The 26956-nt window shown below is 59.8% G+C and overlaps 1 protein-coding gene across 7 annotated transcripts; it reads right to left on the reverse strand.

The window, feature by feature from the left end:
- Nucleotides 1-2700: 2700 nt before the first annotated feature.
- DEAF1 (DEAF1 transcription factor) lies at nt 2701-26903 on the reverse strand. Of its 7 annotated transcripts, none has more exons than XM_047100585.1 (12): nt 26485-26900; nt 24131-24228; nt 21893-22082; nt 21539-21685; nt 20715-20854; nt 20143-20208; nt 17508-17634; nt 16395-16523; nt 15808-15936; nt 14102-14349; nt 6930-7019; nt 2701-3122 (listed from the first exon to the last, which is right to left on the reverse strand). In XM_047100585.1, the coding sequence occupies exons 1-12, from the start codon at nt 26771-26773 to the stop codon at nt 3018-3020; spliced, it is 1758 nt and encodes a 585-aa protein (XP_046956541.1). In that variant the 5' UTR covers nt 26774-26900; the 3' UTR covers nt 2701-3017. The 7 variants fall into 7 exon arrangements, 5 of the variants coding, with proteins under 5 accessions (XP_046956541.1, XP_046956542.1, XP_046956540.1 ...); XM_047100586.1 differs by having other exon boundaries at nt 21953-22082; nt 26485-26898; XR_006965912.1 differs by lacking the exon at nt 2701-3122 and adding an exon at nt 7984-8191 and having other exon boundaries at nt 6933-7019; nt 26485-26902.
- Between the last annotated feature and the right edge of the window lie 53 nt (nt 26904-26956).

Raw genomic sequence — 26956 nt, forward strand, 5'->3', positions numbered from 1 at the left:
CCACCAAGCTGCCCCGTGTGCTGTGGCTGACTGGCCCCCCTGCTCACAGCAAGGCTCCTGTTCCTAGGGAGGAGGGGGCAGCTCTGAGCCCCTCCGACCAGGGACAGCTCAACCTGGACTTCATCTGGGCCCTCCCGGTCCTGGGGCCCCAGGGTTACTATTCCCGTGTCAGGGACACTGTCTGTGGTTCGAGGCGCGAAGTTTTCTTGCGAACCTGAGAAATTATAGGCTGTGAGGCTGGGTGATACCTCAGCATGTTAAACTCTTCTGTGGACAGAGGGGGGCCGCCCCTTCCCTCCTGCTCAGGGTCTCAGTGGGAGTGGGGAGAGGGGCACCCGGTGGACCCTGGCCCTGGCGGCTGCTTGAGTTTCTGGCACCTTCTTGCCCATGAAGCGTGAGGGCAGCTGCAGCAGACACCCTGAGTCTCCCCACAGGGAGCAGCCCCGATATTCAGACAGGAGCCCCGGATGGCCGTCCCAGGCACAGACACCTGCTCCGAGCTGGGTCTACGGTCCCTCCCGGGGGTCTCAGACTTGGAAGTAAAGGGCAGGGACAGGGCCACTGGGGCCCTCAGGCTGAGGGCAGGGTCAGATTCGGGGCCCCACGTGCCCCCGATGCTCCCTTCACGTGTGCCCGTGGAGCCGCGCCATCGGGACGCGGCCAGCAGCTCCCCTGCCAGCCAGCTGTGGGCCCCTCCCCACCGGTCTGTGGGCTGACCGACCTCGTGAGCTGCACCCGCCCTCGGCGACAGAGCTGAGAATGGGCTGGGAGCTGCTGGGGACCCACCCCCTCCCCGCTGGCCCTCTGGACAGAATCTGCAGCTCCCAACAGAGGGGGACGAGGTGGGCGAGGGGGACGGGGTGCAGCAAAAGGTACATGGGAGCCACAGAGGGCCTGGCGGACTGGGAGGCCCCCGGAGGCGCCTCGGCCATCAGGCTCAGTCAGCCGCGCCCGATGCTGCCAAGGGTCACCCCAGCCTGCGGCGCCCTGAACGGCCCAGCCTGTGCTGACCGCCGGCTGACAGAGGCCGGCCCCTCGCCTGTCCCTGGAGGCTGGAGATGCCCTCAGAAGCCCTGACGTGGAACTCTGTGGACCAGCCTCGAAGCCTGGGCCCCCAAGGGCAATTTCCAGAAGCCTTCCCCCAGCCAGGGCTAAGAACGCTTCACAGGCCTAGAAACGACAGCCTTTGAAGCGCTGCCCCCACAACGTGCATTCCGGAGTGTTGTTTTAAGGAGTTGGCCGCCAGAGGGAGGCAGTGGCTCTGGGGCCCGCACGTGAAGTCTTTCCTGGCAGGCGGGTGGCCGGCGTCTTCAAGTTGGGGGGGGGGGGTGCTCCCAGATCCCTTCTGCCGAGGCTGACGTGCCCCCCAGTCCCCTTTCCTGCCACCTCTACGCTGAGCAAACCCAGGGAAGCAGGGGGGTGGCCGGGGCTGAGATGTGCCCCTCCCCCCGCATTGTCTGCAGCACTGCGCCTCTGAAGATTGTGCCCAGTGGGGGCGGGCAGTCTGGGGGGCATCGAGGTCAAATCCCGGCGCTCACCACGGCCTCGGCTTGGGGCACGTGCCCAGATTCCTCAGCCTTTATCTCCCTGAGAGGTGCTGGCAAAGGCAGGAAGGTGAAATTCGGTGACTCCAGTACGTGCTAAACTCAGTAAAAGAAAATCCAAGCTTAGTCTGCAGAGGTCGTGAGGGCAGAGGCAGCAGCTTCTGGGGAGCAGGACCCACGACGGGCTCCCTGAGAGCAGCCGACTGGGGTCTGTGGCGAGGCCAGGCCAGGCCCACGGACCCGAGGGCGCCTCTGGGAGCCAGGCTCGGCTCGGGAGATAGAGCAGCATCTCCGGGACCCCCATGCTCACACCCCTTCCTATCAGGACTTTGGCCACCCCCTCAGCTCGTTCTGGAGCCAGCGTCCCCAAAGCCAAGTCTCTAGGGTGCTACAGACTTGGGAGAACTTTCTGGAAGTAGGAGCCCAGGAAGGGTCAGGGCTGGGGGAATTCTCCCCCTCCCACAGGGGTGTGAACGTGCACAGTTCGCAGAACCGGCAGATGAGCGTGAGAATCCAGGGAAGCGTGCCATCGTGCCAGCGCCCAGGGGCTGTGCCGGCTGCACACACAGGGCGGGTCTCCGGCTGGGGTGGGCCTTCACCTCCCCCCCACCCCCGGAACAATGGAGCTCCCGAGCCTCACGAGTGCAGAGAAAACAGGGCGACGGCAGGCCAAGGGCTCGGGGGCCACGAGGGCACTTCTGGAAACCCGCAGAAGCTTCCAGAACATGGGCAACTTCCTCAGGCACCACCCTTGGTCAGCAGAGGCGGCAGGTCTCGTTTCCAGAGCCAGCCAAGTGCTCCAGGCGCCGATCCCTCTCTGGCCCCCTGTGCCCCCTGCCCCTCAGTGCAGGTGGAAAGACGCAGGGCTGGCCTGGCCTCTGGGTGGTCGGGGTTCTCGGGGTATAACCTCATGCTAGAGAGAAGGAAGGCCGTGTGGCGGCGACCATCAGGCAGCGAGTCTGGGCCGTATCACCTCAGAGACGGGGCCTGCGGCTCCCAGCAGGCGGGTAGCCAACGGCCGCCGGGGCCAGTGCCACCACCCACTCGCTGGTCCACACACTTGGGAGTTGTGGCCTCCGGGCTGCGCGTCAGGAAACACAAAGCTGAGGCCCCCCCACCTCCGGGGCATCTGGGAAGTTGGAGCTGGAGTCACCCGTCCGGTGGGGCAGAGACGTCCGCTTTATTGACAGACACGTTATGTACACGCGTGTTACGGCACACGACACACCCGTGGGGAAGACCGGGGGATAAAAAGAGCACCGAGAGAAGGCGCCAAGGGCCCGGGGCCGGCGTCCAGCCGCTGCCCCGACCTCCCTCAGGGCTTCTGGGCAGCAGGGGCTCATTTCCAAGGGCGCAGGTCACTTAGAGTCTGTTAACAACTTGACCAGCAAGCGTTTTCACCTCCTCAGCATCCTCCGGAGTCCCCGACCTGCGGCAGCCCGGCGGCACCGTGGAGAGGGGACCCAGGGACCCTTACACGGTGACTTTCTCCATCACGCTGTCAGTGACGTGGACTTCGTCCGCCTGGACGGTGACAGCCGCCGACTGGCCACACACGTGCTGGTGGTCCTTCCAGTCCTGAAAGGAAGGGCACGCCCCACGTGACCTGAGTGTGACCTGGGGAGCAGGACCCGAAGCCCACCCCCACGTGGGAGGCGCCGGCTCAGATGGCAAACAACCGGGGTGAGCCCCGAGGACACTGACACCGTGAGGCCCACCTGCACTCTGATCCCTCTGTGGCCTGAGATACAGAGAAAAGAAAGTCATGCCTGCAAAGAAATATTTGTACCCGGTGCCGTCGCCCACGGTGTTATTTACACCGGCAAAAACGAAGAAACAAAGCTGGGGCCGGCCTCATGTCCACAGAAGGGTTCAGTGGCTGTGGCCCACGAGAAGACTGGGGACAGGGCAGGTGTGCTGAGCAAGATACCACCTCCTCGTGAGGGGGAGCCCACCAAGTCCCCGGTCAGGGCAGATGCTGTCGGGCTGTTGGCAGGGGGAGAGGGGGCTGAGCTCAGGCAAGGCTGGAGCCCGTCTGCAGGCCACCTCTCAGCCACCTCTCAGCCACCTCTCAGCCACCTCTCAGCCCAGACTGGGGCTCTGGACGAGGACCGGGGGGCTGGACAAACGAGGGCCGTGTTAGTCGAAACAGACGTAACCCTCGACTGGAGGTGAGGCTAGGGCTTGGTCAAGAAATGACGTGATGGGGGGCGGGGTGCCTGGGTGGCTCACGCGGTTAAGCGTCTGACTTCGGCTCAGGTCACGATCTCACATTTCGCGAGTTCGAGCCCCGTGTCGGGCTCTATGCTGACGGCTCGGAGCCTGGACCCTGCTTCGGATTCTGTGTGTCTCTCTTTCTCTGCCCCTCTCCCGCTCATGCCCCACCCCCTCAGAAATAAAGAAACATTAAAAAAAAAGAAAGAAAGAAAAGAAACGACGTGATAGGAACGAACACAAACATGCTGGGCAAAAGCAAGTACAGATGGGGTGCTGTCCAGGACGGCAGGGTTCCGGCTGGTCGTCTCTGTGCTGTCCTACGTTTCCTAGGTTTTCTACAACAAGCCTGCCCTGTTCTCACAGTAAAATAATTATATCCCAAGAACAGAAGTCTCCCCGGGAATCACTCACAAACTGTGGGAACGCACAAAATGTGTACAACTGCACGGGCCGGCCCGGGCCATGGCATCACACCGCACGTGACTGTGAGCTCGAAAGGCGTCGTGGTGCAAACACGACAGTGTTTTAGGGGAAAACAGGAGGCCGGCACAAGTTCTGAGACACAACACCCACAGTGTGATCTCCATGAAAAACTTTTTTGATACACTGGACTTCACCAACATTAGAAACTTTTGCCCTGCAAACCTGCTACTAGGAAATTAAACAGACAAGTCACAGGCTGGAAATCCTGGTTAATCACGTATCTGATGGAGGCCCGTGTCCAGAGCGTGCACAGAACCCTCTATACTCTTACTGAAATGACCCAATTCAAACGGGGGCAAAAGGTCTGAACAGACGTTTCCCCAAAAAAGACACACGACTGCCCGCTAAGTGAATGTGAAGATGCCCAAATGACTGGTCGTTACAGGAATGCCAGTTAGCACCTGGTGGACAGCTGGTGGACAGCTGCGGCCGCTGGACCACGCCACGTGCTGGCAGGGGAGGGGTAGCCCCCGCAGCCACTTGGAAAAGCGGTCTGGAACTTTCTCGGCAAAGCCAAACACAAACTGCCTGCACGACCCCGCGAGCCCATGCCGAGGTCCCAGCCCGGGCAGGGGAGGACACGCCCACCTAGGAAGGGGTGCGAACTCACAAACTCGGAGAGAGCGGCACTCCTGGTGATGGCCAGAGGGAACAGGAGAAAAGGGGCAAAGCCTGGGCTCGTGCCCTGGAGCGGAAGCCCCGAAAATGCGCCAGCGCGAGAAGCCAGGTGCCCGAGACCACACATCACAGCACTCGCCACGTGACATGCCCAGAGGAGGCAAACACACGAGGACAGGAAGTAGACTCGTGCTTCTCAGAGGCTGGGGAGGGGCCCACGGGGTCCTTCAGGGGTGGTGGACCGTTCCACGACCGAACTGGGATGTCGGTGCTACAAGTACTAACGATCACCAGGTCGTACCCTGAAAACGGGCCCATGTCGTGGAGTCCGTGCACACACGGCAGACGAGATGCGGAATGGAGACCACATCTGCGAGTTATAACCTACCAGGTCATAGCCCTTGTCACCCCGCAGCACTGACCTCCCACCCACGTGTTTGCAGGAGGGATCGAGGGAGCCGTTTCGGACGGGACTGCTGGCCGTCACATCAGCTTTTACCGGTCACCACGAGGAGCCCAGGCCTCTGTCTTCACACCCCCCACCCGCTGTTCATTTTGGGTCCAACATGAGAATTACGGATTTTGAGATTCATTTTGTATCGATTTACAGAAATAAAACCAAAGCATGTCTTTATCAATAAGACACATCAAAGGAGAACAAAGTTAACACAATCCAGGGAAAAAGGGAGTCTTCGTCCACAAAATTATACCTAAAGTTTAGCCTGCCTGCTTCACAAGCACACAGCCCCAGGCTGCAGTTCAGACAAAATCTCATCTGAAGCGATTCCATCGGGAAGCAAACCCACGAACCGTCCGTGTGATCGTTCCGGTTCAAGGAAGATGCAGAAAGCGAGGCCCAAGGTTGGCCACATGGCAGCACCAGCCTGGGGCCCGCCACCGGCCCTGGCCACCCCACGTGCCCGCTCCTGCCCGCTCCTCCTCCGCAGCCCCGGGCACAGGCTGCTGCCCCGAGGCTCTAACAAGCCCGATGCCCCCTCCTCGGTGCTGACACCTACAGGGGAAGTGCAGACTTCCGGTCCCCAAAACTCTACCAATTGTGGGTGGAGGGACCGACGGGCTCCGGGCTACCAGCACGCGTGGGAGGCAGGTCCTGCCCACAGACACACCTACAGGCCACCTAGCACTTGACTGCAAGATGCTCTCGCGCACTCTCCCGGGGCCGCGGGATGTGCGCACATGCCCTTCCCCCCCACGGCACTGTGGGGAGCGCTCAGCGCTCAGGCATCTGCAGACCCGCTGGAACTCGATGTGCACTCGGCCCTGACCATTGTCCCCACCCACCTCCGTCTGCCATCTGCTATTCCTGCTCCAGAAATGGTGGCGACAGAGGCTCCAGAAAGCCACCTGGCGGGGACAGTGGTGTCGGCAGGCACACAGCTACCTCTTAAGGCAGCATGGGGGCCACGCTAAGGGCTCCATTAGCCACTATTTATCCATGAAATACACTGCCCTTCTTAACTCTGCTAAGTTTCAAATCAACACCAAGAAGAGACAGTGACAGCCTTGCTGAGTGTGGGAGGGAGAAATTAGGGACACCTGAACCAGCTAGCACCAGCGACTCCAGAAAACAGCGGCCGACAGGGGAGACACACACACACACACACACACACACACACACACACACACGGGAACAGCCGCTTGCCCAGGCCGCAAATGCCTGACCATGAAGGCCTCGGGCCACTGCACTCAGGTGTGTGGCTTCTTCAGGGCTTTGGTCCTGCGGACACTTGCAGGAGACTGAGGCCGGGCAGACAGGACTAATGGGCGGACTGTGCTGCGGTGGGCGAGGGAGGGAGCCAGTGCAGCTGCCTCTCCTAGCGGGTAGGCGGTGGCAGTGCAGAGGGCATGTGCATGGGGCGGCAGGGGGGGCACGTGCGTGGGGACAGTGTGGCGGGGGGGCACATGCGCGGGGACTGGGAGGCAGGTGGTGCATACTTGGGGACCGGACAGCAGTGGGGGGGGGGGCGTGCTAGGGGATGGGGCAGCAGGGGGCATGCGCATGAGATCAGGACGGCAGGGGGCACCCAGGCGGGATTAGGCACGCACCTTGCGCTGGCAGAAGGTCGAGCAGTAGTTGACTTTGTGGCAGCCGGTGCACTCGCTCAGGGCCTCGCGGCCACAGTTCACACAAGACTGCTGCAAGAAGGGACACGGGCGTCAGTGTCGCGGGGACGCCTCCCGGTCACCCCAAGAACCAGCTCCCTGTCTTCACCTAAAAGGGTCTGCGCTCACCCGGGGAGAGGAGCGGCCGCGGGGGCACAGGAATGTCTCCAGAGGCTGGGAAGGCTCGTCTCTGCCAAGTAAGCAGCCAAGTCCGAACCCGGGAATGACCAGCCTCTTCCTGAGCCACCCGGACCCACGTCACCGGCTGCTGCGCGTCCACAGCCCGCACCCCCCCACCAGCCCAGCCGGTCTCTGTGGCTTCACAGAAGTGCACACTTTGTGCCCTTTCCCCCGAAATTCCACAAGTGCAGCTTTTCCCTGAACTCACGGAGAATGGCTCACGGTAAGAGACCCGCCCGCTGCAATGCGGGCACCGGGCAGCTGTGACCACCAACCACCCCCACCCCCGCCAAAGCAGGGAGCTACGCCAGGCACAGGCTGGAGCACGGGGTCTGTGCCGGCCGGATGGCAGGGGGTCTGTGCAGGCCTGACCGCGGCGAGGGCCTGCGAGGAAGGGTCAGCGGGCCAGGGTGGAACCACACGCACGTTAAGTCGGACTCTTTACGGAAGAGTCCGGGCTCTGCGAGGATGCGCACAACCTGGTGAGCCGCGTCCGGGTTCTATTTGAACTTCTGCTTCCTTCCTTGCCGGACATTATTACATCCGGCACTCTCACGTTTTCCCACTCATAAGCCCCCCGGAGTGTGCTCGGTCACTGCCAGGAATAGGAGCGCCAGCTGGAATCCGAGGCGCTCACTCGGCGCCCCTGCCTCTGCTTTACGAGACCCAATACTTAGACACGAGACAGTCTGTGGCCTCATACAGAAATTAGCCTGGGGAGAGGGAAGGCTTCACGCCGAGAGGAAGCGGAGCATGGGGGGGGGGGGAGGCGGCGCTGGAACCCCACAGACAAGAGGCTGTGGTGCACGGGGCTCACCAGGATGGTGCCTGCACGCACCGGGCTCCTGTGCTGGGTGAGCCTTCCTCACCGCCCTCGGGGCTGTACGCCGGAGGAGGAAGCAGGGGTCTGAATCCTCTCCTGGGACGTCTGGCCCTGAGGGCCAGACAGCACGCGCTCACCTGGGCCTCCCGTATTTGCGCTCCCAGCACCCAGCAGTGTTGATGGGGTGCAGCGACCCTGTGACCTGAATCAAAACGTCAGAACGAAGAGACCGAATGGGGCGGTTCCTCTACCACGTGTACGTGCCTTTGGTTCCTGGGCCTTCCCAGGGCACTCTGGGAAACGTTGTTTTAAGTTTATTTATTTATTTTAAGAGAGAGACAGAGAGAGAGAGCACATGAGCCAGGGGAAGGGCAGAGAGAGAGAGTCCTAAGCAGGCTCCGTGCTATCAGTGCAGAGGCCAATGTGGGGCTTGATCCCACAAACTGTGAGATCACGATCTGAGCCAAAATCCACAGTCAGATGCTTAACCCGCTGAGCTACCCAGGCGCCCCCGAGAAAATTATTTTTTTACCAAAAGTAACTCTGTGGTCTGGACCAGAGTGAGACACGCCAGCATGAACCGGTGTCCGCTCAAGGTCCGGATACCGACAGACAGGTGCAGAAACCCGAGAGCCGTCTGTACACACGGGTCGTTTGTACACGTGGCTCCGACTGTCGGCCGAGAGGCCCAGAGTGACAAGGAGCACGCCAGCCCCAGAACGTGGCTCCCAGGACCATCCTCCAGGGAAGGAGCCGGGGCTCCCGGAGAAACGGCTGGTCCCGGGCCCGGGGCAGCAGATGCCAGGAAGGAACGAAGTGCCCACCAGCAAGTGCCCACCAGCAAGTGGTGCTAGGCCGCCAGAGGGACACAGGAGCCAGAGGTGAGCTCCCAAGGGGCCGAGGTGCCCACATGAGAGCAAAGTAAGGCCTAGAGTATAACCTGGAGTGTGAAACATGTGGAAACACACCCATCCCAAGTCAGACAAACGGATAAAAGACAAATCCCCAAAGCAGAATTCCAAAAACACACCCAGACTCCCCACGCCCCCATCCAGGAGGAGGACAGCCCCACCCCCACCCTGGGGTGGACAAGCTCGGTGACTCAGTGTGCAAAGGGAAAAGACACTTTTACAGAGAACAAACCTCTGAGTCTGCACCCTGCCTGTGACATGCCCCCAGAATGTGCACGCTGAGCGTCTGGGCGTTGGGGCCTCTAGGTTCACATCAGGTCGTGGGGGTGGGGCCCCTATCATGGGGTTAGTGCCCTACAAAGACAGACACCAGAGAGCACTCTGGGCCCATGTGGGGTCCGAAGTCAGGAAAGAGGCCCCACGGACCAGACCCTGTGACCTTGCCCCACCCTGACTCCAGCCCCTGGCCAGCTGACGACCACACCCCAGGTGTTCCACTTCCGCTGATGCACTTGGATGCCAGGTTACACGCACCTCTTAACTAAGCACAGAAGAGCAGTGGGGAGGCCACCGCTGGCCGGGAGGAGCCCCCGTGGCGCCCCCAGCCAGATGCCGGACACCGTGCCCTGGGTGGGGGAGACAGGACGCTGTGCCCTGGGCAGGGAAGGGCATCTGCTCTTGGCCCAGGTTAACCTCTGGCGAGCTAAGTACACACAAACGCAAACGGCTCATGACGACAACTGGAAAAACACCCTGAATGGTCTCAGCCGGCCTAGACTTGATCTTCTGTTTAAATTCCAAATAAAACGTCCACGCGGGGAAGTGCAAGGCCTCCTCCCTCTGCTGCAAACACCTGGCTTCTCCTCACTTGCGGAGATCACGAGGCCAGCGGACCCACCTCTTCCTGACTCCCATGGCCTTCCCAGGTCGCATTTTGTCCCCCTGGCCCCCTAGCACTCGGGGTACACTCTGGGACGGTGCTACCAGCATCCGCCCCTGCGGTGGCGAATGGGTCCCCACACTGCAATCAAACAGGAGGACCGCTTGCAAATAACAAACCTTTGAGGGCACAGAAACTTCTCCTGCTCTCCGCAGGGAGGGGCTCTGCAAAGGGAAATGGGCTCTCATCCCGGCTGATGCCAAACGCTCCCGCCACATCAAGTCCCAAGACAGAAAGCCCCCTCTCAATGGGGCTCTGCCCCGAGGGGACGCCGCACCCCCACGCCCCGAGGGCCGCTTCCCGAGGCTGGGAGTGCTCTGGGTCTCCTCACACGCTGCTCGAGTGGGGGCCTTCCCGCCCTTCTAACCCCTCCCGACCCTGTGAAGTCCCCGGAGAGAGGGCCCTCCACAGTTCAGGCAGATGTGAGGGCCCCTCATTTCGAAATCCAAGGGCCCAGAGTCCAGCTGTGGCCACCACAGAGCCACACAAGCCGGACCCGTCGTCCCCGTGTGGAGCCCGGGTCTGCCAGTGCACGTGACCTCACCAGGCTACCCAGGGAGCAGGGCTCCACTGTCAGGAGCGCAAAGCTGAGCTTTCTGCCCAGCTGGCCCTTCTGTCTGATGGGAGCCCTGCGTTCACAGGGCAGGACACGGGGGGAGAGCTGCACAGGGCACAGGCGGAGCACGACGGGGTCCCCAGGCTCCGAAGCACAGAGCCGCCCTCTGCCAGCCACCAGGGCTGGGGCACCCACCAGGTCCCTGGCTGAGAACCCACAATTCGGCGGTCATCTAGGTAACACAAACTGCTGTTTTCCAGTTTATGCTTCTGCATCCGATCTGAACCAGCAAGACGCAGACATTCCTTCCTTTTCGTTCCTTAGATGCTCCAGGACAGCTGTGTAGAGACAGGCTTCCTCCCCAGAGGGACGCTGCTGGACAGAAGGACGGACAAGCCCACAGCTGGCGGCTTCCCGGCACAGGGCCTGGGCCACAGGACATGGTGGGGGCGGTCCCCACAGCCTCCCTTCACCCCTCAGATCCCTTTTAATTCTGGGGGGAAGGTACCGGCAACACCCGTTCAGTGACTCAAACGGAACCTGCCACTGAACAGGCGACCGGCGAACAACCTTAACTTGTGCGACGACAGGGGTTTTTTTAAAGTGCTTTTTCTAAGGAAACACAAATCACCAAATTGACAACAGACAAAAAGGGCGCCTGGGTGGCTCAGTCAGTTGACTGTCCGACTCTTGATTTCGGCTCCGGTCATGATCCTAGGGTCACGGGATTGAGCCCCGTGTCTCAACGTGGAACCCTCTTTAAGATTCTCTATGTCCCTCTTTCTGCCCCTCCTCGCGAGTGTGTGTGCACTCACGCTCTCTCTCTCAAAAAAAAGGTAAATAAATTAAAATAAAAACAAAAAAAAAATGGGCAAACGGTCTGAGGAGACACTGCCCCAAAGCAGACACACGACTGTCCAGCAGCCCCTGGCACGGAGCTCGGCGCCGTCGGTCAGGGAGGAAAAGCAAATCCGAGCCACGTGAGACCCCACTTCACACCGACCGGTGTGGCCAGAGTCTCACGACCTACACGCCACGCCAAGCAGTCAACGTACACATGTAACTGGAAGGGAGCAGACAAAGAGACCGGGCATTAAAAACAGTTCTAGAAACAGTGACTGAATCAAACTGAATCAAAACCAAGGTTCAAGCTAAACCTGCCCTCTCGTTTACGGTGTCCTGTTGCCCTGACCGGTCTGGCCTGGGGCCTTGCTGACGCGGGAGGTCCGCCCCTCGCAGGGTGAGCCCGTCCCTGAAGACACTGAACCGTGTCTTCCCGAGGCCACACCCCCACGCCCTCCTCCGTGGTCTCCCACACCCCACCCTGCACCTGCCCAGGTCACCCGAGGTCAGGCCCCAACAACCAGGCACAGCGGGCTCACCCTGCTGTGTGCGTTCCTTCCCGCAGAAGCCACTGTCCACACCCGCCCCCCATCTCCCGACCCACCCACATGCTTCCCCCCTGTGGCCCAGTCTGCTGCTGCGTGGCACGCGTGCGTCCTGTGCGTCCTGTTTCCACGGAGCTGTGAGCCCTCACTTCTTCCTTGAGAGAGTCATCCAGCCTCCGCGTGCCTTCGCGCACCCCAGCGCCCTGACATCATCAGCAAGCCCCCCAAATTTAAATACAACGACAACCACACTCAGGTGCATCACAGCCAAACTGCCAAACACCAAAGGCAGAGACAGAACAGTCCTTGACACAGCCAGAGAGAGACGCAGGGCGTGTAAGAGATCGAGAATCCCGGCGGCACAACGCACGACGAGGACGGGCTAGCATCAAGGTGCTGGTGACCACCAGAAGGCGAGGTCACTCAGGATGTGCTTCCGAAAGGAAAGGTGACACGCGGGCGTCTCCACACAAACAAAGGACAGAAAATGCAGCACCTGAGGCGCAAGCGGGGCTGAGGAGCACGGCCAAGGCCAGCACGGTTGAGCGCACCAGCACCACGCACGCGGGGGTGGGACACCAGCCTGTGACATCAGCCCGCGCACGCGGGGGTGGGACATCAGTCTCAGAGACTGAAGCTACAGGTCCTGTCACGGAAACGAGACTCTGTCAGAATCCAGTGATGCCAAGAAACCTAGAATTCTCAAACACTGGAGAACCCAGCAAGCATTATCTTTGGGTAAAGAGATTAAAACCTTTTTTTCTGCTTTTCTCTTTCCTATAAAATTCATCACTGATTATGTATTAGTTTGGAACTCTAGCTTTTAAAAAAGGTTTTTTAGGGGCACCTGGGTGGCGCAGTCGGTTAAGCGTCCGACTTCAGCCAGGTCACGATCTCGCAGTCCATGAGTTCGAGCCCCGCGTCAGGCTCTGGGCTGATGGCTCAGAGCCTGGAGCCTGTTTCCGATTCTGTGTCTCCCTCTCTCTCTGCCCCTCCCCCGTTCATGCTCTGTCTCTCTCTGTCCCAAAAATAAATAAACGTTGAAAAAAAAATTCTTTAAAAAAGGTTTTTTAATTTATCTCCTTCTTCAGAAGAAGCAACATTTTTCTTCCTTGGAAAAACATTAATCACACGTTAAGTCGTATAGAAAATTGAGAACCTGCAAAGCTCTTCTTCCCTCTGATTTATAAAAAATGGGAATAAACTAACAGAAATGTTCATATTATAGATATGGTAGGGAAAAAAAACCAATCTGACTTTTGTTTACAAACCAAAGTCCACATTTACTGTAACGGAGAAAGCTCCCGTTAAGAACACATCGCTGGTGTGCCCCCCACCCCCACTTCCCGCAGGACGCCTCCGAGTGCACCACGCCTGCCGCGCACACGCCTCGGCTGGTGCTGCTCCGACCCTGGTGACCCTGGTGGCCTGCGCCCACTGACACCTGGGAGACTGGCCCTAAGCAACCTCCAGGCCGCGCACAAAAAGCCGCAGGGGCTGCAGTGACGAGCTGAGAGAATGTCCCCCGGCTGCGCTCCGTGAACCCGGACTCCCGGGATCCTCCTTCGGAAGAACCTGCTGGAAGCTGGAAGTGAAACAACACGGAGGCGGCCTCCATCAGGCATGGAGGTGCAGGCGGAGGAGCTCAGACGCGGAAGCTTCCAGCTGGTAATGGGGGAGACGCACGCCTGCCAAACACCCCAAGGGACGCATCTCCAAACTCAACAGAACACAAGGCACGTTTTCACCACGTGACAATAATCTGAAAGTATAAATAATGCCCGTGACAGGTGAGTGTCCAAAAACTATGGCTGGTGTGTAGAACATTTTGTCCCTTTTGAAATAAGCTGATTTTATTTATAAAAGCACAGGGGCGCCTGGGGGGCTCAGTCGGTTAAGCTTCCGACTTCAGCTCAGGTCATGATCTGTGTGGTTCATGAGTTTGAGCCCCACGTCGGGCTCTGTGCTGACAGCTCAGAGCCTGGAGCCTGCTTCGGATTCTGTGTCTCCCTCTCTCTCTGCCCCTCCCCCCTTGTGCTCTCTCTCAAAAATAAATAAACTTAAAAAAAATTAAAAACAAAAGCACAAATATCTTCCCACCAACAGCATTCAGTTATCTGTGAGAAAGGCTTCATTTTGTAAACGATTCTCTAGCGGTGCTCTTCCAGGAAGGTAGGGGACGGCCGCCCCCGGAGCCAGCGGAAGGCGGGGGGGCAGGTGGCCGCAGACCCCGGCATCTGCCTGCACCGACATCACCTCCCCGGCATCTGCCTGCGCCAACGTCACCTCCCCCAGCATCTGCCTGCGCCAACGTTACCTCCTTGCGATCTGCGTCCGCCTGGACTCTGGCCTGGGCCGCGGCGGCTTCTCTGTAGGAGCTGGCCTGCTTGGCTTGTTCGAACAGTGTCTTCAGTTGCTGGGCCGTGCTGAGCAGGGAGTTGACCATCTCTTCCAGGTACAGCCAGTTCCGAGGCTCCGACATCTCCAGCCCGCTGACCACCGAGGGGGAGACGGCTTTCGTGGGGGTGGAGGGTGGGACGGCCAAGGCCGGCAGGGAGGTCAACACTAGAATATTCGGAATGCAAATAAAACAAGAAATTAATGTGTCTCCTCCCTTCAAAGCGGTCTCTGTTAAAACTTCTAATCCAATGTTGGAAAGTGGAGGTGCCTGGGTGGCTTGGTTGGTTGAGCATCTGGCTCTCGGTTTTGGCTCAGGTCATGACTCAGGGTTCACGGGATCAAGCCCCACATCAGGTTCTGCGCTGAGAGACAACCTGCTTGGGACTCTCTTTCTCCTTCCCTCTCCCTGCTTGCATTCTCTCTAAAATTTACAAAAAAAAAAAGAGGAAAGAAAGAAAGAAAGAGAGAAAGAAAGAAAGAAAGAATGAACGAACTGCTTAAAAAAAAAAACTCGGAAAGTGTGGGGGCAAGGGACAGACATAAATACCACACACCACACGGCCTCCCTGTAAACTGCCCCAGAAGATGGGGAGACATTCTTCCAGTCACAGCACCACACTTGAAAGCCCCCAGTGCCAGCACCAGAAAGCACACACGAAGGCCCAACCACGGACGTACGGGGCTGGAAGCCAGGCGCTCACGGATGACCCAGACCACAACGAAATGTGCCCCGTGCAGGGGGGCCACCCGGACAGCAAGGGGACAAGGACAGCCTGAGGCAGCGGCTCCGACCGCGACGCATCCCGTCAAGTCCTCCCCGGCATCCACGGCCACACACGGGGTCCTAATTAAGGGTCACGGAACTCAGGTGTCACAGGGGGAGGACAGCGTTACAAAGGTGGAAAGGAGGAAACCGGGAGGGACCCTGTGGTCTGGACGGGGCCAGAGCGGAACACACGTGCGCGTACGTCCCCACCTCTGTGCGCCGCGCGGCCCGCGGGCAGGGACACCCGAGTGTGGCGAGCATGCCCCTGGCTGAGCGATAACGGTCTCGCGTCCAGCCTCCCGGGACAGACGCCCCGATGGGCCCGTGCAGGGGGTGGGGAGGGGGAGGCACACATGGTGAACAAGCCTGCGAGAACGGAAGGAGGGTGGCGCGTCTATAAAACTACACGTTTCTGTCGCCGCGTCATCTAGAATGGCAGAAACGAGAAACGCACAAACGCCCGCCAGCTGGTTTCGGAAGCTCCCTTTAAACGAAGCGTACTGACGGGGACGTGCCCCAGCTGTGTGATTAAGTGAAGGACCAAAGCCGCCAAGCGTATGCGGTGCGAGGCCGTCCCGTGTCAGACCGGGAGCGAGGCAAACACCTGCACTTCCGCTTCCGCCCGTACCGAGCCCCGCGCCGCCCCAGGGAACACGCCAGAACTCACAGCCTCCCTCTGCAAGGGCCTGGCGGCGTCTCAGGTCCGTGCGGACCACCCAAGTGCGTTCACAAACGCAGGCCCCGATCCGGCGCAGCGACGGGAAAGAACCCACACGAAACCTACTTCGTCAGAAAGTCTTTCCCAAGAGCGACCCCAAGGCCAGAGTCGGCGGGTGCCGGACGTCTCTCGCACCCACCTATTTTGGGATGAGACGTTGGCAGTGCTGCTTCCGGGAAGGGTGCGATCTGGCAGCTGTCCTGATACCCTGGGTAGTGCGGCTCCGGGTGGCCGACTCTGCACGGGGGCTGCACGCCTGCCTCTTGCACTGTCGGGGACGAGAGGGACAAGACAGCCTTGGGACCCGGCTGGGGCCTGGCTGGGGCTGCACAGATTTTAAATCTCGACGTGTCTCCAGCTGCACCGTCCAAGGAGGTAGCTTCTGAGCCCCAGAAACGCGATGAACTGTTTGAATTGCTAGTATCCGGGATCTACCGGGTGAAGTACAATGTTAAACGTTAATCTCCACTTTCTTTCCGCTTTCTGGACGTGGCTGGTGGAACATCTACAAGCACACGTGGCCTCAGGAGTCTCTGCCTTGCAGCCGGTCCACAGCAGGAGTCGGCAAACTGTGGGCATTTTCTGCCACAACTGATAGACCCGCACGCCTGCCCGGCGCCCGCCCGCGCACGCCAACCCGACGCCCCCCGCTCCAGGCTGCTCCGAGCCGTAGGTTAACAGGGGTTATGCGTGTGGCCCACAGGGCAGGTGCCAAGGACAACTCACCCGTGGCTCCCGCGAAGACATCGCCCTGGGCCGGGCTCTCTGAGATGACGGCGGTGGCCTCCACGGTGGACGCCCGGTCAAAGGTCAGTGCGCCCGAGGTAGTGATCTGTCCTGAGGGTGTCACGGTGACTGGAAAAGCAGAAGTGCTTTTTACCACCGGCTTGACCACAGCGCAGGCCAAAGCCTGGACACGGCACGTGCCCCAGGCACCTCTGCAGGGGCTGGAGAAGACCAGGGACCCTGCACCTCTGACGGGAACCAGGGCCAAGGCGGCGGGCTCTCTAGGACACCCTGCTCACATCTGAACCGGCAACAGAGGCACGAGCTGCCTTGTTGGAAAACAAAACATAAAGTTGGAAGTAACTGCGAGACTCCTTTGTGGCTGGAATTAAGAAAGACGTTCCCAGAGGCTGGGGCACGCGGGTGGCTCAGTCAGTTGAGCGTCTGACTTCGGCTCAGGTCGTGATCTCACGGTTCACGAGTGTGACCCCACGTCAGGCTGTGTGCTGACAGCTCAGAGCCTGGAGCCTGCTTCGGATTCTGTGTCTCCCTCTCTATCCCTCCCCCACTTGCACTCTGTCTCTCTCAAAAATAAATGTTAAAAAAAAAATTAAAATAAAAAAAGATTCACAGGGGTTGAAGACGAGAGCAGACTTGCCCCCACGGCCCTTCTGCTGCCCCATCCCCTTGGCCGCAGGAACCACGAAGAGAGAGCGCCGGGGTGGGAGGGCAGGGGCGGGGGCGAGGGGTGGGGGGACCGCTCTCTGTAGATGCTTGTTCACAGCCTCGGGCAAAGGCGCTGGCTGCAGACACCTGTCTCGTCCCTGCCTCACCCCACTCTGGTTCACGCACAGCCAGGGTTTCCCTCCGTCCACCTGGTCCCCACTCCGAGACAACCGTGTGAGGCATGTGGACACGGGGGCTGAGCAAAGGTGTTCCTGCGGATGCCCCCTCCCAGAAGGCATGGCTCCTGGTTCGTTCCATTAGGAAACACCTCCCGGGGGCACGCCAGGGAGTCCACGGAGATGAGGAAAACCCCCCCAGGGTGGCCCCCACAGAACAAGGGAGCCCCAGGGGTTGGAGGGGCCGCGCCTCCGCCTCGTTCAAACTCACAGGCGGTGGCGGCGGTGGCGGGAAGCAGCGTGATGTTCTTGGGGGGCTCCTTCTTCACGGGGGTCGCAGGCGGCTCATTCTCCTTCTTGCGCCTTTTGTAGGGGACGAAGAGCCTGACTGGGCCGCTCTGCGGGGAGAGGCGCAGTGAGACGGGGCCAGCGCTGTCCCCGCGCCCGTCTCTGCCCACACGGGGGGGAGGGGGCACAGCAGGACCGCGGGCGGGAAGCTGCAGAGGCCCGACCTCTCTGCAGGCCCCAAGGTCCCTGAGGGACAGAAAAGATTCTTTCTAAAAGAATACACGAAAAGCGGCGTTTAAAAACAAGATAACGTTCGTCAACACACAGGATTCCCAGGGACTGCTAGAAGACAGAAAACAGAGAAGGACCCGGCAAAGGAGAGCCTCTGCCCCATGGGACAGAACATTCCAGCAGGACTGAAGAGGCTTTGGGAACAGACGAGAGGAGTAGCAACGGCAGAAGCCAGCCCTGCACCTGCCACCTGGCTGTCCAGCCTCGGGCAGGAGGGGAGGCCAGTCTCTGGGGTCACAGCCCTGCCCCGGCTGCGGTCCCCCGAGGCCACCCGAGCACATGGCGCCCTCCGCTCTGTGAGCAGAAAGGGGGTCCTCGGAAGCCCTGGGTCGTGCCTGCTGGCCATTTTCTTCTGTGTGGCTCTCGCGTCCCGTTTCTTTGCAAGTCTTACAACGTTTTGCCGAAAGATGGACGCTTTAGTGATGTACTGTAGCAACACTGAGACGGACTCCTTCTCTCCAGGGTTCCTGCTGCTGATCAGGTCAGCAACCTGGCTGTCCCCAGGCAGCAGGGAGGGTGTCACACCCAGCAGGGGCTGCGCTGTCCCCCAGCAGACTGCTCACGGCTCCGAGGCCTGGGGGCAGACCCAACTGCATTAGGGCTCCTTCACGGGGAGTTTTTGAGGCAAACCTTTGAGGTCTGTTCTTATCCCAGACGGATTCTTCTTAGCTGCCACCTTCCCTGCTTCTCCGGTTTGGCGGGTTGCTCTCACTGCCGACCAGCCACCTCTCCAGGGCTCGAGTCCACGTGGCGAGGCTCTAGAGCTGGGGGGGAGGACGCTGGTGGCACGGTCTTCCTGCCCTGCCACTCCTGGGGGTGGCCTCTGCCCTCAGAGAGGAGGCTGGTGAGGGAAGGAGCCCCCAGTCTCTTGGCCACACCTGCCCCGAATTTAGTTTCTGCGACTCAGAACCAGGGCTGCAGATGTCCCAGTGGGCGGAGGGAGCCCTAGGCCACGAAGTTCTCCCCTGTGTTTTCTTCCCAAAATGTGGGTTTCGTGTTGTGGATAAATTTGGATCTGTGATCCGTTTCGATTCATCTGCACACGAAATGCCAGGTGGGGGCCGAGTGCAGCTGTCCCCACCGCCATGCAGCCGACACCCTCTGCGGCCCCGCCGACCCCTCGCCCTGCCGACGCGCACGTCTCCGTCACAACAGCAGTGAAAGGTCCTCAAGGGCCGGGACCCCTCCGACTTCAGTCCTTTCCTCCGAATTGCTCTGGCTGTCCTGCTTCTTTGCCGTTCTTACCGACTACAAAACCAGCTTGTTTAAAGCTCCACAGGGCCCCGCAGGGATTCCGAGGAACCATGTGGAGACTGCAGACCGTGAGGACAGCGCCCGAGCCCTCCCTGGGCCTCCAAGCCCAGCCACGCCGCCTCGGCTCAGGGCTTCCCGCGTTTCTTTCCGCAGCCGGGTCTGGGTGTGTCGCACACGCATCCCGCACGTGTCCTGTTTACACCCGTCTCCACGTTCTGCGGCAACTGCAAAGAGTGCTCACAAGTTTTCTAAACTCCCTAACGGGACGATTCCCTCCTACTCTCTTCCCCCTACGAGATCTCGGAGTGCTCTCCCTGGTAGTTTCTCCAAGTGAACTTTAAAGCTACTTCATTTTCACAAAAACATCCCACTGTTCGCTCCACAAGAATATGTAATCCATACACGAACTAGACGATTTTAGGATATTTCATTTTCCACCCAAGACTGTGATAGGTCTCTCCAATTACATCTCCTTTCAAATCTTCTAAAAATTAACCAGATAGCTCATCAAAATAAAACCAGGATATCTCGTTACACAGCTTTCTAGTTCACTTGAAAACATCTCAAAATGGAACTTCACAGTAAGGAAGGCTGAAACCAAACTAAGACATTCAGACGCTACACGTTACTCTCACGTTTTTGAAAGCTACACGGCCACAAAGGTTAAAATCAATGAAAACGTTCATTCTTTTTGAAACTGTTAGTTGAGAACATAGAAATGTTTCAAAAGACCTTAAAAGCCCCTCATAATTTCAACGTAGTACTTTTAGGACATAACGTTAAAAAACACAGGATATAAGACAGCACACACGCACTCCCCACGACCGTAAAGAACACTGTGTGCTCAGTTTTGGGGTTAAGATGGTGACACTGGAGCAAGTTCCCCGCCCGCACCACCTGCAGCATCAGAGCGACGCCAGAGACACAGAGTTTGAGAGAGAAACGTGACAGCCCCTGGATCGGCCGCAGGGGCGTCAGAGCCGTGTGCGGGGCAGGGCGCGGGGTCATCGCAGCGGCCCTGCCCGCCCACGCGCACCCCGGCCCCACCAGGTGACCCCCCCCCGGCCGCTCACCAGGGTCATGTCGTCACAGCAGGCGGCACAGGTGCATGAGGCAGCGTGAGGATTTAAGATCCCGTCCTGAAATTCAGAGAAGACACGGTACGTGAGAAAGTCGCCTTTCGGCAGCTGTACGGCATGTCTGTCGCTCATAAACACAAAACCCTGTCGCTTCCAGAAACGCCTCTTCCTCGCACTTCCCTGTTGTACAAGGCGGTTATCGGCGGCAGGGTCCACCGAGTCCCTTCTGGGAGGTGAAGACTCTACGAGCGTTATTTCTTGACCAACACGCAAAGCGCTACCTGCAAACAGCAGTGAGAAGCCCGCCCCTCTCACGACGGGTAAACCGGGGTGGGGGGGGGGGGTCAGCGTCTGGGAAAGGTCACGCGCCTCCAGGGGAAGCTACGGTGTTGCTTCAGGCACTCCTGGCAAGCACCGTAGGCACCGAATGCGTGAAACACCAGGACACTAGGCGAGGTCACCTGCCCGGGGCCAGGCGGCCTCTGTCTGACCGCACATGCCGGCCACGCCCCGGGGCCACCGTGGGGACCCCCCGCCGTAGCTGCGGGGGGACGGCGCGCACACACCTGAATGAGGCACTGAAGCGGCCTGCCCGCGTAGCGGATGCTCCTCTTCCAGTCCTTACTGCTGGCTCTTCCGGCCATGGCTTCGAACTCAGTCGGGCTGTACCAGTTCTCCCCCTGCTTGATGCATCGGCCCCGGCCGCCTGAAGTGACACGAAGGACCAGCAAGTGGCCGCACCACCCGCCCCCAGCGGCCTCGGCCGGCTCTTCCTCAGATGGGCCGCAAGCGCCACAGCCCCCCTGCTGGGCCTGCGTGACCCCCCCCCCCCCGCCCCCACGGCCGGCCCGCAGCAGGCAAGCCCCCGCCACGAATCCGCACTCGCAGGCCCACCGCACCTCCCCGCCCCACTGTCCACGGCCACCGCAAGCTCACCCTGGTCTCACGATGCCCTGCTGCCACCTGCCCCACCCTGGCAACTTTCCCTGTGGGAACTCCTCTTCCCCCGCTTTCCCCCTCCATGGGTTGCTGCGTCTTCTCACTGCGTCCCCACCACGCCCCAAACCTCTCCACGGCCCCAGCTCTAGTGCCCGGGGCTGTGAGCCACGTCCGCCCCGGCACGGTCGACACGTGTGTGGGGCCGCGAGGGGACAGGCCTGGCCCACACGTGTGCGCTGTGGGGCCGCGAGGGGACGGGCGCTGTGGGGCCGCGAGGGGACGGGCCTGGCCCACACGTGTGCGCTGTGGGGCCGCGAGGGGACGGGCGCTGTGGGGCCGCGAGGGGACGGGCGCTGTGGGGCCGCGAGGGGACGGGCCTGGCCCACACGTGTGCGCTGTGGGGCCGCGAGGGGACGGGCGCTGTGGGGCCGCGAGGGGACGGGCGCCTCACCTGAGCCGAGCCTGCTCTTGAACAGCGTGCCGCTGATGTTCCGGCAGCGCACGGGCAGCTCGCTGTCGTACACCGAGGGGTCCCAGTTATATTTGGTTCCGCCTCGCTCCTGGCCGGGAGCTGCAGGAGTCGGAGGGCACTGCGGGCCTTGGGCAAAGGAAGCGTTTTGAGAGTAAGAGACGCCGGCCGCACCCAAGATGACCAGGCAAGTACAACCACACCGACTGGCTTATAACGGCGGGTCGCCCGGCGGCCCACAGACCACCCCGACTTAGCAGCACCAGGCAGCTCTTTCTCGGCTCGTAAAACCCCACTTTCTCTACTTAAACAGGAACATTTATATTACAAATTCACCACAAAAATAAACAGGTCGCCCCCAGCATGAACTCCACGAGCGCCCAGGTGTGCTGGCACCTGGGGTGAGAGGTGCAGCTGGCCCCTTCAGCCCCGCCGTCTCCACGATGCTCCCGTCCGTGTGCACAACAATCAGCGTGGCCTTCTCTGTGTTCAGGCTGTCCCCGATCTGCAGGGCTGTCCTGCCAGACTGGAGGAAAGAACGTTCTGTGAGTCTCCCAGACAAACAGCTGCGGGGCCTGCCACTCGGTGCGACGGGACATGGGCCTCGCTGACCGTCACCGACAAGGGCGCCAACCGTGCCTCCGTGGGCTCTTTCAAGATGCCAGTAAAAGACCGAAACACGGGCGCCCGGGTGGCTCAGTCGGTTGGGCGTCTGACTTCGGCTCAGGTCATGATCTCCCAGTTCATGGGTTCAAGCCCCACACTGGGCTCTGCGCTACAGCTCAGAGCCTGGAGCCTGCTTCAGGTTGTGTCCTCCCCACCCCCTGTCTCTCAAAAATAAACATTAAAAAAATTAGAAAATAAAAAAAAGACTGAGACACAGAGCCAAGAACAAGAAAAGACACTGCCATGTCTGGGTGGCTCTGAACAAATGCTCAGTCACTTACCAAAGTTAAAAAAAACAAATGTGTCCCCCACACAAGGCCTGGAAAGAGAAAGAGCCCTCACGTCCACCTGAGCAGCTCCTGCAAGTTCACAGGTCTTGAGGGAGGGTTCTGAGGGACCAAGTCCACAGGCACAGCAAGGGTCTGGGGCAGGACTCTCTTCTCATGCTCACGTCCCACACACAGCTCTACTGATGGCCACCAGACGCCAGGGCCTCCCCAACCGCACTGCTCACACACCTGTCCACAGTGGCCGGGTGCTATCGTGACAGCACCTACTTCCTCTGGGGCAGCCTGGCCCTGCCCTTCAAGCAGCCCTACCCCCCCGCCCTCCTCCCCCATCCCTGCGTGAGCCAGACGCCCTTCCCTGTCCTTGCTGGAGGAGAGACCCACCGTGCTGTCCCTGGGTGCACATCGCTCAGGTCTCTGGCAAACTCAAGGCCTTGCCCAGAGAGTCCTGGGGTGGACGACACTCTAAGCGGCCTGCTCACACCCACCATTCTGGGACGTTCTAACACTTGCATGGTCAGAGCATGGAAGCAATGAAGGCAAAGTGAGAAGACATTTCCTAAAATCTGAAAATCCATCAGGGGGGTGAGTACACCTCCTTGTGGAGCTGAGGGACCCCCACCCATGAGCACGCGCACACCTGCACACGCACCCAGAGCCGGGGCTCATCACCCAGAGGGTCAGGGCCTCAGTAAGGGTGTTGCACTGCTCGCGTCTGAATCACTAAAGACACACAACTCTCTACTGAAAAGAGGGAATGTTCTGTGTTCATTTACGAATCACAAAGTATTTTCCTTATTACTTTTTAAATGTTTGTTCATTTTTGAGAGAGAGAGAGAGAGAAACTGAGCAGGGGAGGGGCAGAGAGAGAGGGAGACACAGAACCGGAAGCAGGCTCCAGGCTCTAAGCTGTCAGCACAGAGCCTGACGTGGGGCTCAAACCCATGAACCGTGAGACCATGACCTGAGCTGAAGTTGGACACATAACCAACTGAGCCACCCAGGCGCCCCAAAGTATTTTCCTTATTAAAGCCAATGGAATACACATATATTTGAGACACCCCCCCCGCTCCTTGTCAGTTTCGTCTCCGGGCCTCCCTGTCCTCAGAGCCCGCTGCAAGGACCATGTCCAGGAGGCACGGTCCAGGCTGTGCCCTGGTTCCCTGACCCTCTGGCTCCAGCCCCTTCTAGAAAAGAGGACAAGCCAGAATCTGCTTCTGGGAAGGAGAGACCCGTTGGAGGCATGAAATTGTCAGCTGGCTATCAGCTTGTACGCATGCTGACACCCTAAGAAATAAAGCAAGCTTCTCAAGTCTGTACTCTGCTACTAAAATTAAGAGGGTGAGTCTGCTGTTTGCTGCCATTCCAATGATAGCAGCTTTGCGTGCAGGTGTGTAGAGTCCTAGGTGTGTGATTAAGGCTAAAATAAAGAGAAACGGTAACTAACAGTTCTGGCAAAGCTCCAGGAGAGTCCCCCATTCTGTGGTTGTCGGGCAAGGATGGGAGATCACAGCACACTCCTCCTGGCGCCCACACAGCCCTGGGCAGGGCCTCTGGGGGAACCGGGGTCAGGGAGGTCACACTCTGGGGTCTGGGGAAAAGCGCTCAGGGAGCGGCTTACCAGGACGTGTCCCGAGAGTGAGGCGGCATTTGCCACCGACGTGGTGAAGACGTTGTCTGCAGAGGCGCCCACGTTGGCCACGGTCACAGTGGTCACCTCTGCAACACAGAAGCCTGATTCAGCACGCCATCAGAGCCAAGGGCCTCCCACCAGGGCCCCAAAACAGCATTTCCCAAACAGGTATCTGCACTTCCAACCACAGGACTCCCAACATTCTTACACAAAGTGCTCACTCCACATTTCTGGACCACAGTCTAAGCAATCTGGGCCTTAGAAAAAGAAAAGAAAGAGGCAGCTCTCCAGCCCACTAGAGCCTTTTATTCACAGTGAAAGCCCGCCCCCGCCACGCTCCCACTGAGCTGGCAGCAGGCTCTGCCAAACTGCCCCTGGGCTTCTCGTTCCCTTTAGCATAAAACCATACACCAAGGTTCCAGGAGCCCGGTGACCATCCTGTGGCCAGGCTCAGGCAGTGTCACCTACAGAGCTCCCTCCCTTGCTGGCACCCTCTCGAAGGTCAGCGCAGGCCAGGGCTCAGGTCTCTCCTGCCTCCTCCTGGACCCCCTCTCCCATTCACTGCCCACGGAGAGGCTTTCCTGCCAGCTCCTTGGCTGGGCAGGCGGTCCCCTCTGTCACACAGCATTCTAGAATGGCCCGTGAATAGGGCAGTCTCTGACTTGGGAAATGCTCACAAAATACTGGTGGAAAGAGTCCTGCATATTCCACTAACCCAGCGCCCACCAAACTGCACTGAAAATAGCTGTTCCCCTTGTCTGCTCCTCCAGCAGACCACAGCCTACGTCCCTGTCTGAACGCACGCTCAGGCCAAGCAGCTATCAGGCCCGAGAAGAGGGAGCCCCAGAGAGGAGACACAACCTGCCGAGTTACCTGCACCTGGAAGGTATCTAACCTCAGCAACTTAAAAAAGTTTTAATGCTTCCATGTATGCAAAAACACAACTATCAAATTCTGCAGATAAAAACATGCAACGCCAATACATTTCTCTGATGCCGTGACGAACTATATCATGTTTCTTTTCTGCATCCAGAAAACATACGCAAAAAGCAAAAAAAAAAAAAAAAAAAAAAAAAAACTGAAGAAAACTGCATGGTCCAAAGTCCCAACATCAAAGCAGAGTTTAGCGACGAGAACCGAATACTCTAATAGCCACAAAGCCTTCTTCCTTCTTTTGTGAGGACCCCAGACAGACCACACACAGACCAGCAGCTCTGGGGCAGCAGGCCAAGTCCCCCCCGCCTACAGCTGCTTAGGGCTGGATAAACACCGGAGTGACAGGACCACCAGGACACAGGCTGCTGGCTCCTTAGGGGAAAGTGCCTGACAACACGTGCCGTGCCGGCAGTAACTCAAGGATGCACTTCCTGGGTCCCCACACTCAGCTAGGGAGCTCCCAGCTGGGAAGGGATACAACACTTGGGAAAGTCTCTACCTTCTTTGGGATGGCGATCTGGGAAGGCACTACTCCTAAAGGAGGCTTTGGGGCACAGTCTGAGGCTCCACGGGTCATGACACTTGAGAACGAGAATGTTCTGTGTGGCAAGAAACAAAACCATGGGCCAGTTTTCCCCTGGGAAAGGAGCTTGCCGGGAATGGTAGGGGGAAGGGAGGATCCACAAAGGAGATGGGATGTGCGGGGCCAGGGACGGACCAGGAGGGGAATCTAAGGAGTCAAAGCATGATGCCGACCTCTGCTCCCAAAGGCTGCAGGGCCTCCCAAGCTGGATGAGCACTGCCTTGCTCCCCAGCTCTCAGGTCACCCCTGAACTGGACCTTAGGATTCCAAGTGACCAGACACACCCAACCTCAGGCTGCTCCAGGGCAGGATCCATGTCTGATCCCCACTCCCCTAATCTTCCCAGCCCCCCTTGTCACCAGCACCAGGGACAGACAGAGAAGACAAGCAGGGCAAGAGGCAGGTGCTGAGAAGGTTCTGGAAGGAGCGCAGGGTGCCCTGCAGGAAGCAACGGGGCTTGCACAAGGTCAACGGGTTCGGGAAGCATGTTCAGGGAAGTGTGCACACTGGGCAGGGTCAGGCTGGTCACATGGGGCAGGCGTGCAGGAATGGCAGGGCACACGAGGTAGGTGTGAGGCGTGCGAGAGGCATGTGCTCGGAGAGAAGGGGGCAGGCTGGTCCCCAGGGCGCGTGCAGCGGGCGGTGGGCGCGGGGCTGGCGTGGGCTGCTTGTGTGCGGTGTGTGCGGGGCAGGTGCACACAGGTGCACGGGTTTGTGTCTGGGGCCGGCGCGCGTGGGTCAGGTGCGGACAGGTGCATGGGCTGCGTGTGGGGGCAGGTGCGCACAGGTGCCCGGGTCGTGTGCGCGGGCGGGCGGCACTTGCCTGCGAAGGCTGCGGCCGCGGCGGCCTCGTCGGGACCCGGCAGGGCCTCGGCACCCATGTCCATGTGCCCGGACTCGGCGGCCATCACCGCCACGGCCGTCACCCGCCGAGTCTCGCGCTCTGCCTCCGAGTCTCCGTCCTCCTCCGAGTCCTCGTCCCTGCTGAGCACCGGCTCCTCCGCCTCGCCTCCTGCCGCGGCCGCGGCCGCCGCCGCAACAGCGGCCGCGGCCGCCACCGCCGCCGCCTCGGCCAGGCCCAGCTGCTTGGCGGCCGAGTCCGAGTCCTCCATCCGGACTCCGCCGAGCCCGCCCGAAGGCGCCAGCCGGGGCCGCCCGAAGGCCGGGACGGAGCCCGAAGCGCGCAGCGCGAGGAGGGCCGCCCGAGCCGGGCCGAGCCGAGCCGAGCCGGGCCGAGGCCGCCCGAAGCTGCCAGCCGAGCCGAGCCGAGCCTGCCCGAAGCCTCCCGCGCCGCC

This window comes from Lynx rufus, unplaced genomic scaffold (genome assembly GCF_022079265.1).
Source record: "Lynx rufus isolate CCGP_SWC_20201006 ecotype Redwood Valley unplaced genomic scaffold, mLynRuf1.p SCAF_50, whole genome shotgun sequence".
Lineage (NCBI taxonomy): Eukaryota > Metazoa > Chordata > Mammalia > Carnivora > Felidae > Lynx > Lynx rufus.